Raw genomic sequence first — 11,851 nt, forward strand, 5'->3', positions numbered from 1 at the left:
AGTGACAAATAAAAGTAATTGAAAAGGAATAATAGCAGCTAAGGCAAGATCCTACCAAAAATAAAAAGAGTAACAGTGGGAAATACTTAATCATGTACAGTACAAAACCATGTACGAGACCTGGATGTCATTCAGGGAGAGCAAGAACAAAGTGATATAGACCATTGGTTCTCAACCCTATCCTGGAGGACCACCAGGCCAATCAGGTTTTCAGGCTAGCCCTAATGAATATGAATGGAGCAAATTTGCATGCCTGTCACTTCCATTATATGCAAATCTCTCTCATACATATTCATTAGGGCTAGCCTGAAAACCCAAATGGCCTGGTGGCCCTCCAGGACAGGGTTGGGAACCACTGATATAGACAATCATGTCTATATCAGTGTTTACGCAGGTAAACTGGGAAAATCACAGGTCTCTGGAATAACCTTACCATCCCGCTGCAGAACCTGAGCTCCCTCCATTTATTCCGCAAGCAACTAAAAACCTGGCTCTTCTCTAACATGTAATTTCTTTTTCCCTTACTTTTCCACTCAACTTATAAACTTATGTAAACCTTTTCCTACCCTTTCTCATTTTTAAGTTCTTGTAAACGGTGCCGAGCTCTACTTCCGTGGAGATGATGCGGTATATAAACTTAAGGTTTAGTTTAGTTTAGTATATATATGGCTGATGCAGGTAATGTAAGCAATCGTGTAATCAAATAACCCATACAAAGGTGAGCATCAACCTGGTGCATCATAAGGAGAAAAAGTTAGGTCTAGTGTAGGGGCCCAAACCTTCTTGAATTTCTTTGAATGCAATCTCTCTGCTGCAATTCATTCACACTTGGCTAGAAGGCAAACTGTATTCCACCACATCCCATATTCCATAGAAGCCAGGTTTTTCCAGTTAGAGAGGATAATTTTAACAGCAATTATTAATAATATGTGTAGTAGGTTATTGCTATCATCCGATAAACATAGTTCGGAATCACACTCTTCTGTGTGATATATATATATATAGTGCAGACATCAGCCCAAATCCTTCATCAGTAATTACATAAGAGTGGATATTCATAAATGTGACGCAGGGTGCCACCTACAGAACCACAGGAACAACAACTGTCATCAGATTTTGATTTGAATTTGGAGAGACAATTGGGAGTCCAATAGGCTCTGTGTAACAGGAAAAAGGAGGTTTGAAAGAACGAGGCAGAGCGACATACTTTTACATTACATTAGAGATTTCTATTCCGCCATTGCCTTGTGGTTCAAGGCGGATTACAAAAGAATTACAAAAAAGGTATTACATGAAGAAGATATCTGGTAATTTCTAGGGGAGATACGGAGTAGTTGAGGTTGCTTTGGGGAATTGGGATGGTATTAGGGAGTGTATTGGGAAGTGGGAAGGAGCTAGCGGTATTAAGTCGTTTGTAGGAATTTCTTGAAGAGTAGAGTCTTTATTTCTTTTCTGAATGTTTTGTAGTCTGGGGTCATGATTAGTAGATTGGAGATTTGGTTGTTGAGTTTTGCTGCTTGTGTGGCTAGGAGGCCATCATATAGTTTTTTCCGTTTGACTTCTTTGATTGGAGGGTACGTGAATGGAGTGTGGGTTTTCCTATGTCTAGTTGATGTAGTTTGGATGAGACGGTTGTTCAGGTGGATTGGGCTGTCGCCGTTTATGGTTTTAAATAGTAGATGTATGAGTACAAATAAGTTGCCAAGAAGCGTGATCAGAAGTCATATTCAGCTGTTGATCCCATTTGTGTTCAACCTCTATGGGCCTCTGGGCTCTTTTGGGCAAGTCACTTAATCCCCAATTCCCCAGGTACATTAGATAGAGTGTGAGCCTACCAGGACAGATAGGGAAAAATGCTTGCGCACCTGAATGTAAACCACTTAGACTATAAGTGGTATATAAATACCAAAAATAAATTTAAAAAAATACCATTGAGAGGCTTCTTTTCTTTTAAAAGAAATGTTGGAGCAAAACTCCATAACATCCGGAGAATCAACACTGAGATGTTTAGTGTTCAGGAAAGACTGCATTGAGTGTCTCAGTTGCAACCATTGATAGTGAAAGTAGGAGATAAGTTGTGGTGATCGCAAAGAGTGTCATAGGGGATCCAATCATTCCCGTCATGTAAGTGTCCAATTTGCCAGATTCCAGCAACTTGACAGTGTTTCCAGTCAACTATGTGGTTCTGTATTTTGATAGATTCATTCCTCCAAATCGGGATGTGAAGTGTATTTAGCCATGGAGTATTTAGCAGATGTTGTACTTGAAAGGCTGTTCTCATTCATGTGAGCATATGATCTTTGCCATTAACGGTTTTTGGCGTAGTCATGAAAGGTAAATACTTTAGGGAGCTCAAACGGTGACGCTCCAGCTCAAAGTTGAAAGATGGAGTACTATCGTGAAACAACCAGCGAGATCCTTGGCGGAGCAAGAATGCACAATGATAGCCCAAAGAAGTCAGGGAAGTTGACACCTCCATCATCTCTGACATTCTTCAGTTTCTTCAGAGCAATCCGAGGTACCCCTTTCTTCCACAAGAATTAAGATGAGACAGAATCGAGTTTCTTATAGAATGAGAAATTGAATAATATAGGCAGCATATACAGCGTGCATAGACTATTCGGAGCTATGATCATTTGGATAGATTCTAGTCTCCCCCACCCCGAGAGTTTTAATGGAGACCAGCAAAGTATTTGCTCATTAATAGTCTGAAGTAAATGTGATACAATATTCCATGGTTAGGTCTAGTGAATTGCCAAAATGTATACCTAAGTATTTAAGTTTGTTAGCAGACCACTGGAAACTACATGACTCAATATGTGGTGTTTATGTTTTATTAACATTTGATATACCGCTTAAGCATATTACAGATGTAAGCAGTTTACAATAAAATACAGGTACTTAGAAGTTCCCTATCTGTCCCGAAGGCTCACAATTTAGCTAAAGTACCTGAGTAAACAATTATTAAAATAGAAAAGACATAACAAAATTCCAAGAATTGTGAGGGAAAGGTAATGTAATGTAATGTAATTTATTTCTTATATACCGCTACATCCGTTAGGTTCTAAGCGGTTTGAAGAAAATATACATTAAGATTATAAATGAGAAGTAAGAAGGTACAATTCAAATAATGAAAAAACTAAAAATATAAAAGGAATAAAATTTAAATATACAAATAAGTTTAAGAGATTGGAGATTTAGCAAAATAAATTCAAGTTTCAAGTTTATTAGGTTTTTATATACCGCCTATCAAGGTTGTCTAAGCGGTTTTACAATCAGGTACTCGAGTATTTTTCCCTCTCTGTCCTGGTGGGCTCACAATCTATCTAACGTACCTGGGGCTATGGAGGACTGAGTGACTTGCCCAGGGTCACAAGGAGCAGCGCGCGGTTTGAACCCACAACCCCAAGGTGCTGAGGCTGTAGCTCCAACCACTGCGCCACACACTCCGCCAATCTGATTGGATGTATATAGGAATATACGTCCAATAGAGCTGCACATCTTCAAGGAAGGATCGACACAGAAAAGTGATGGTGGCCTGTGGGGCCATCCCTGCCAGAGGTGAAGGAATAAACAGCTGCAATCTAGGCCCAAGAGCAGAAGGCAAAGAAACCAGGAAGAAGAGGCAGGCCACGAAAGGTCAACCGACACTGCACACCATCCAGGCAGGCCCCAATGATGCAAGCCAACAACACAGCCTCCGTCAACTGTCCTTGGTCCCGGTCCGCCAGAAAAGTGGTGCACAACAGTCTCTGACGCCGGAAGGAAGGAGCCAACAGTGCAGCCATCGGATACAACGCAGTCCCGCCAGCACAAAAGGGTTACTGTGGTCTCCAAGAACCACTCCAACTCGGTATCCGATGCAAGCAGCGGCATCCACAGCGCAGCCAACAAGGAAGACGAGAAGAGAGAGTGCAGGACAGAACTGGACCCAAACACAGCAGCCGCTCCACTCAGTCACAACCTCGGCATCCAAAAGAGAAAAGAAGAGCTGCGATTCTGCAACGGTCCTCAGCCGTCACCAAACGCAGGTAGGAAAGGCCTTGGCTAAAGATTAACAGTTCAAGGCCTTTAGGTCCTATAACGGTCAAACTGCTACATTCAAAGATGCTGGTGATTTTGTGACTTGCCCGGGGTAAAATTAAAAGTAAAATGAACAGAACATAAAACTATAAATAAAGTAGATGAAAGAAACAAAATAAAGTTAAACCAGCAAAATAAAACTAAAAATTAAAAAACAAAAGAGGGAGACACTGAAGCCCAGGTCTTAATCGGACAACATTCTACCTACATCGCCATTCAAGGGCATTAGTTCTGTTTTAGAGGAGTTTAGTTTATAGCCTGAGACTTTGGCGTAATCATCAATGGTAGGCATGAGATGATTCGGGGTGGTATAGATAAGGACATCATTGGCGTAGGCTGACAATTTCACCTTTGATATTAGCATTATTCCGGATGGAGATCAATAATAGTGGTTCAAGGGCTAAATTGAAGAGTAGCAGTGATAACGGACACCCCTGTCTTGTGCCTCTAGATGGATGAAAGGATTTAGATGTGGAACCATTGATTTTAACGTTCGTTGTAGATGCAGTATATAATACCTTAATCATGTTTAGAAAGTTAAGATCAAATCTGAACCAGGTTAGGTTGCTAAAAATGTGGTGCCATTTGACCTGATTGAATTAGCTTGATATTCAGTACCAGTGCTCAGACTTGGTCCAGCAATGAGCATCCAGGGCTAATTCTGCCTGTGGTGTATTTGCCATATATATCTTTTTAAACATTTCTGGATTCTGTTTTTGTCTCCTCAGGCATGTCGCTGATGATGCAACTTGGCCGGGAGTTGAAGATAATGGCTAGGGAGCTCAACTTGGCTGTTGTGGTGAGTAGAGATGTAGTAACTATGAAATAACTATCTTCTGAAGATAGCAGAGTATCTCAAAGCTTAATTATCTTGGCAGAATTACAGAGGCCAGCAAACACTGTGTATAATGATTTGGTAGCCAATTTTATTAGTGAAAAGCTGCACAGTGATTTCTGCTACTTGAATTTCAGACCTGACGTAACTGCTGAGCAACTTGCAACTGCCTTCACCTTGGGTGTAGAGTTTACTCTTGGTCACTGCAGTATCACTGAATTCTGCAGTATAGTACAAGTTGAATGCCCGAGGAGGGAGTCTGTAGGACACTGCCACTTCTCCCTCACATTGTCAGAGCCACCTTAAAATCCTTAGTCCCATCCAAAAAATAAATGACACAGGACGGGTGGAGCAGGAAGACCTGCCACCTTTAGGTTCAGCAGGTCCAGAAGGAAGCAGTGACGCCTAACTGCATTTCCTCCACCACCAATGCATGAACTGCAACTGCTACAATCAAGTAAGCCGAGTTTAACTGGATTTTTTTTTTTAGGTTGCTTGAGAGTTCTGATTGCTTGAATTCTGGTTAACAGAGAGTCTTCTATACAAGCAGAATGTTGGGTATGGGGCTGGTGGGTAGGGGTAAAAGATGCTATACATGGTAATAATAGAAATAAAGGGGGAAATTCTGTATAGGACGCCAGTCTCAGCAGCCACCTAAGAAGCAGCTGAGAATCGCAGACGGGCATCCTATACAGAATTGCGACTGCCCTAATGGACAGATGACTAATCCCGCCTAACCACCCCAATTCTCTAACCGATGCACATGTCACAGGCGCTGGTTATACAAATGTGCCAAATCCCTTGCCATGGGATGATCGTGGGAAGGAAATCTCCCTGCTGCGATCAGCTGAACAGCTATGGCAGGGAATCCATAGTAACATAGTAGATTACGGCAGATAAAGACCCGAATGGTCCATCCAGTCTGCCCAACCTGATTCAATTTAAATTTTTTCTCTTAGCTATTTCTGGGCAAGAATCCAAAGCTTTACCCGGTACTGTGCTTGGGTTCCAACTGCCGAAATCTCTGTTAAGACTTACTCCAGCCCATCTACACCCTCCCAGCCATTGAAGCCCCCCCAGCCCATCCTCCACCAAACGGCCATATACAGACACAGACTGTGCAAGTCTGATCAGTACTGGCCTTAGTTCAATATTTAGTATTATTTTCTGATTCTAAATCCTCTGTGTTCGCTTCTTTGAACTCGATCACAGTTTTACTCTCCACCACCTCTCTTGGGAGCGCATTCCAGGCATCCACTACCCTCTCCGTAAAGTAGAATTTCCTAACATTGCCCCTGAATCTACCACCCCTCAACCTCAAATTATGTCCTCTGGTTTTACCATTTTCCTTTCTCTGGAAAAGATTTTGTTCAAGAGATACATTTTCTGAAAACAGGGGAGAAATTGGTAAATTAAAAGGAGTATCTGGTATGGGCCTGGGCTTCTAATAAAAAGGAAAAAAAGAAATCAGGGGTGGGAATTCTATTTGCTAAACACTTGAAGGTGACGCCTGAGAAGGAGTGGCGGGATGAGGGTGGGCGCTGGATAATTTGGACGGATAAGTGAATGGAGTTCTAGTGACTCTAGTGAATTTATATGCACAAAATTCTAAACCAGGGCAATTTTTTGTTGAGATATTGGCCAAAGTACTGTTGGTGAAGGTGGGTCATTTGATATGATATGTCTAGGTGAGGGCTGGGGGGTAGATTCTTGACACCAAAATTGAAGCTATTATATGGTCGGACCACGCCCTCACCTGGATAGATGTGAGCTGGGGAACTCCACGTCCTGGTGATCAAAATTGGAAACTTAACGGTAGCCTTGTAAGAGACCCCCGGACAATTCGGAGGGTAGATTATCTGGAACATAATAGTGTAGATCATTTTTCTCCCACTACTATTTGGGAAAGTTTGAAGGCGGTTCTTTGGGTGGAATTAATTTCGATCACCTCCCATAAAAAAAAGTCTAGACAAGCTGATTTTTTTTTTGTCTTTATATTACTATTATTCTTTAATTTTTTAGGCTACTTTTAAACTAAAATGTGTAACTATGATGAATTGTGCAATTAAAGGTATGTTATTTATGATATTATTTTCCCATTGTAGCTCCTTGTGACTCTGGGCCATGGAGGGTTAAGTGACTTGCCCAGAGTCCCAAGTTGCTGCAGTGGGAAAAATAAATAAATAACATACCATTAATTGAAAGAAAGCCCTAATTTAAAATGGTATTCCTTCAATTATCTACTTACACAATTTTGATATTAAAAAAAATATCTGTTTTATCGAATGATATATATTAGATCAGCATTGTTGATAAATTTTTTTGTTCCCTGTCAGCTGACCAACCATATGACCAGGAATATTAACAGTGGCCTGCGACCCGCTCTGGGTCGCTCCTGGAGTTTTATGCCTAGCACACGAATCCTTCTAGAGAAGAAAGAAGGAATCCAGCGAAATAGCACTATTGGGCATACTGCCACCTTAAGCAAGTCATCCCGGCAGGTAAGCTATGGACTTGTGAACACATTTGACCTTCACCCAGTCCAACACTCAAAAGCAGTTATTTTCATAGCGGTAGCCACTATACAGAGAAATACCCCATCAGTGAATTTTCAGCTAATTCTTTAACAGGGATATGTAGATAATAATAGATTATGGTTGGGAGGGATTGGGTTAAAATTATAATGTTTTAATGCTGAATATGATAAAGTTACAAGTGTTGTTATTTATTATTACACTTGTTATATGATGCAAAATGAATAAAGATTTGTAAAAAAAAAAAAAAAAAAAAAAAGGAATATGTAAAAGCTGATAAAGAAAATGCCGAAATGCTTAACAAATATTTCTGTTCTGTGTTCATGGCTGAAGCGCCGGGAGTGGGATCGCAGAAGACAAACATGAATAGGGATGAAGGAATAATAGACCCTGATCAATTTTTAGAGGGTTGTGTTCAAGAGGAGCTAGCTAAAATAAAGGTAGACAAAGCGATGGGGTCAGATGGTGTACATCTGAAGGAACTTAGGGAAGTTCTGGTAGCAATGAGTCTCTAGAGTCGGAAGTGGTACCGGAGGACTGGAGAAGGGCAGATGTGGTCCCTCTCCACAAAAGTGAAAGTAAGGAAGAAGTAGGGTATTACAAGCCAGTAAGTCTGACTTCTGTGATAAGCAAATTAGTGGAAACACTTTTAAAACAGAGAATGGTCATGTTTCTGGAATCCTGTGGCAACATGGATTCACTAGAGGTAGGTCTGATCACTTTATTTGACTGGGTGACCATAGAATTGGATAGAGGATGCGTGCTAGATGTGGTATATTTAGATTTTAGCAAAGCCTTTGACAGTGTTCCACACAGATGTCTAACAAATAAACTGAGTGCCCTCGGGATGGGTCCCAAAGTGACGGGCTGGGTCAGGAACTGGTTGAGTGGAAGGCGACAAGGGGTAGTGGTCAATGGAGATCGCTCTGAGGAAAGGGATGTTACCAGTGGTGTGCCTCAAAGTTCTGTTCTTGTGCCTGTTCTTTTTAACATTTTTATAAACGATATTGCTGAAGGGTTGTTGGGTAAGATTTGCCTTTTTGCGGTTGATACCAAAATCTGTAATAGAGTAGACACCCCGGATGAGGTGAATAACATGAAGAAAGACCTGGCGAAGCTCGAAGAATGGTCTGAAATTTGGCAACTCAAATTTAATGCTATGAAATGCAAGGTTATGCATTTGGGCTGCAAAAACCCGAGGGAACGGTACAGATTAGGGGGTGAAGAACGTATGTGCTTGACAGAAGAGCGGGACTTGGGTGGGATTGTATGTGATGATCTTAAGGTTGAAAAGGTGACGGCGAAAACTAGAAGGATGCTAGGGTGCACAAGAAGAGGTATGGCCAGTAGACAAAAGGAGGTATTCATGCCTCTGTGGTAGGCATGCAAATTTTTTTCTTGTTTTTTAATTTTGACTGAATGCTTTGCTCTATGTGAGTGTTGTTGCTATACTTTATTGTTATGAAATTCCATTTTCTACCTACTTGGTTATAGTTTATTATTTATATTCTGCCTTTAAATTACAACATCATCTTGACTCAGTGTTCCCCAAATTGTTCAATAAATCAAGTTTTGTAATTAAACATAAACGGTATTTTCCTCTTTTTCCTGATGTTGCTGTTTTTGGAGGCCAGGGAGCAATCACTGAATTTTCATGGTGATGTACTGAAGAATCACAGTATGTTATATGTTATGGAGACAGTTTGTCTTTTGTTTATTTTTGTGATAGAAAAAAAACAGTATTGTATAAACTAGATGCATAAATGTTGGCAGTGCTCATGCACCTCCCATGTAAATTTCCCCCCTGGAAATGCATGCTAAGCCATATGTATGTATACATAATAAAGTAGCGCTAAGCTTGTAACTGCCATCCCCACACGTAAGTGTATATTTCAGCATGTGGAGGCAGTATTCTATGGCGCTAACATTTGGTCCCCAGTTTATTAAATTAGGGGGGAAAGCTTTTGAGTTGTTCCTCTGTGCTTGTGTTACAGCTCAGCTATCCGGCACCCATGGGGATTGCTGGATACTGGATAACTGTTTTCTGGTTAATTGAGAATGTATTAGAAACCAGTCTGAATTCCCACCCCGAAGCACCAGCACGGTAGCAATCCTGAGTTGCAAAGCCCTCCTCCTTCCCTACCCGAAGTGGCAGAAGCAGGCGGCTTCCTGAGCTGCAAACCCCCTCCCCCTCCCTCCCTTCCTTACCCAAAGCACAGTCGGTCAGCAGGAGGCAGTCTCAAAACAGGCTGCTTGGGGCTGTCCAAGAACAGCCTGTTTTGAGGCTGCCTCCTGCAGACCAGCTGCGCTTCGCGTAAGGAAGGGAGAGAGGGAGGGAGGGGTTTTGTGGCTTAGGATGCCGCCTGCTTCTGCCACTTTGGGGCTTGAGGGAAGGAGGGCTGCCTTACTGGTGCTTCAGGGCTGGAGGCAGGGGGTTCCTCTCTCAGCTGCTTAGGGGCTTGAAGGAAGGGGGATTTGTTTGCTCAGGATGCTGCCGTGCTGGTGCTTCGGGTCGGGAAGGAGGTGAGGTTCGCTGCTCATGACTGCTGCTGCTTGTAATTCTTCGGGGCTTAAGAGAGGGAGGGGGGTTCGTGGCTCAAGACTGTTGCCGCTGGTGCTTTAAAGGTCTTTTTTCTTTTTTTCACCGGCAATATTTTTTTTTGCTGGTTGGTTTCGAGTGCCGGTTAACTGAGATTCTACTGTATAAGTTTTTCTCATGTCCTGACACTGTTGTGCAGTTTATTTGGTTGTTTTCCTGTTGGCATATTTGTTTTTTCAATAGCTTTCAAATTTCCTTTATTGTTTAGCATCATCTGGTATAGGCCTTGCAGAGGACCTTGGACTCCTGGTCAGGACAGTTAAAGTCAAGTCATTTGATTTTCCAGTGGATATTTTTCAAGATGGAGTGTCCAATAAAAAAAGCATCCAGAGGCTTTAAGAAGTGCAGGCACCAGTTATGAATACCCAGAACTGGTGCCTGCTGTGCCTAGGGTCCGATCATGATTCCTCTTGTTTTTATCTTGTTTTTAATGATTGCGTCAGAAAGACCACGTAGTAGGTGAGATTTTGATTTTTTTTTCATGTTCTTTTTCAGCCAACTGGTCTATCGGTAGGATTGGCAATTGGAAGCAGCGGAGCATTACAAGAAAGTCCATCTTTTGTGAAAGAGAGTTTATCACAGGCTGGGGCAGAAGTATGACTTTCTGAAGAATTAAGATTCCAAGAACTTTGAATTCTAAAATGACTATGAAAGAGACTCACCTAAGGCCACAGATAAACATTAATATGCAGGACATTTACCTCTTAGGGATACCACATGGTTTTATTTCTTTCCACTTAGCAGGAACGATTGGTCCAGTACACAGAGCCCTCTACCCGTGAGACTGACGAATGTCCCGACAAGCCTGATGCTGCTTGATTTTTAACTTCTGATGGGTGAACACTCCTCAAAAGCCTGCTCAGTCATTTTGACATGTTTATGGAGAGCATAGCTGCTGTTCCCCTATCCCAGCCTCTTCCTCAACCAATCGGAAGCCATCTGAAATTTATCTTATTTGGTTTTTTTTTTATTTAATTTTTTTATAATTAACTTTTACTTTATTTTTTAAGGTAATCTTTGTTTTCATCTTCACTGATTACTTGTTAGAATATATGTATCTTGTTGCTATCTCTATCTTTCCTATCTTCAGTGGAGTTCCTTTCATTAATCAATTGGTGCATTGTAAACTGCTCAGGTCAGTAAAATGCTGGAGCAGTATATCAAATCTTAATAAACATAAACATCTACAATTCTACCATTAACGTTGGACTCTGATAACAACTGATCTGTGGGTTCTCAAAGTCATCAAGGAAAGTTACTCTCTTCTTTTTGTCACTATATCTCCAAATCATCCTCCAAGAGAGTCCTCTTTCAACCCTAAGCAGACATCCCTTCTTCTTCAGGAAATAGAGGCTCTGTTTCAACTAAATGGCATAGAAGGTAGTAACCCCTTCTTAGAAAAATCAGGGGTTCTACTCTAGGTATTTTCTCATCCCGAAGAAGCCAGGAAGTCTATGTCCAATTCTAATCTAATCTTCTATTTCTGCGTCACGCATACTTAAGCAGGCTCAAGACGACTTACAAAGATAAGTTAGAGGAGCGGAGAGAGGCAGGGAGAGAAGGGGAGAAGAAATGGGGGAACATTTGGGCAGGGGAAGATCTAAGATGTTCAAAAACTCCGAGACAAACAAATTCCTAGTCAAATAACAGTTTTGAATGCTATCTCTGGGAACTTTATATTCACTATTAGAGTAAAAAGATTGTCTATGCTCTCTAGATCTAAAAGAGGCTTATACCCATATCCAATTCATCCTGCTCACAGAAAATTTATGTGGTTTCGGATAGCCCATCAACATTTTC

At 41.4% G+C, this 11,851-nt stretch overlaps 1 protein-coding gene across 2 annotated transcripts in view; it reads left to right on the forward strand.

Annotated features, from left to right (window-relative positions):
- The window catches only part of RAD51D (RAD51 paralog D), a 41,071-nt gene extending 29,686 nt beyond the window's left edge, over positions 1-11,385 (forward strand). The window contains exons 9-11 of one of the 2 annotated variants that reach the window (XM_033922600.1): positions 4,812-4,882; positions 7,255-7,419; positions 10,547-11,381. In XM_033922600.1, the coding sequence (XP_033778491.1) occupies positions 4,812-4,882; positions 7,255-7,419; positions 10,547-10,651 (341 nt within the window). In that variant the 3' untranslated portion in view covers positions 10,652-11,381. Of the gene's footprint in view, positions 1-4,811; positions 4,883-7,254; positions 7,420-10,546 lie in introns of both variants that reach the window. The other variant, XM_033922601.1, reaches the window with a different exon arrangement.
- Positions 11,386-11,851: the final 466 nt, after the last annotated feature.

The sequence above is a fragment of the Geotrypetes seraphini genome, chromosome 15, assembly GCF_902459505.1.
Source record: "Geotrypetes seraphini chromosome 15, aGeoSer1.1, whole genome shotgun sequence".
Lineage (NCBI taxonomy): Eukaryota > Metazoa > Chordata > Amphibia > Gymnophiona > Dermophiidae > Geotrypetes > Geotrypetes seraphini.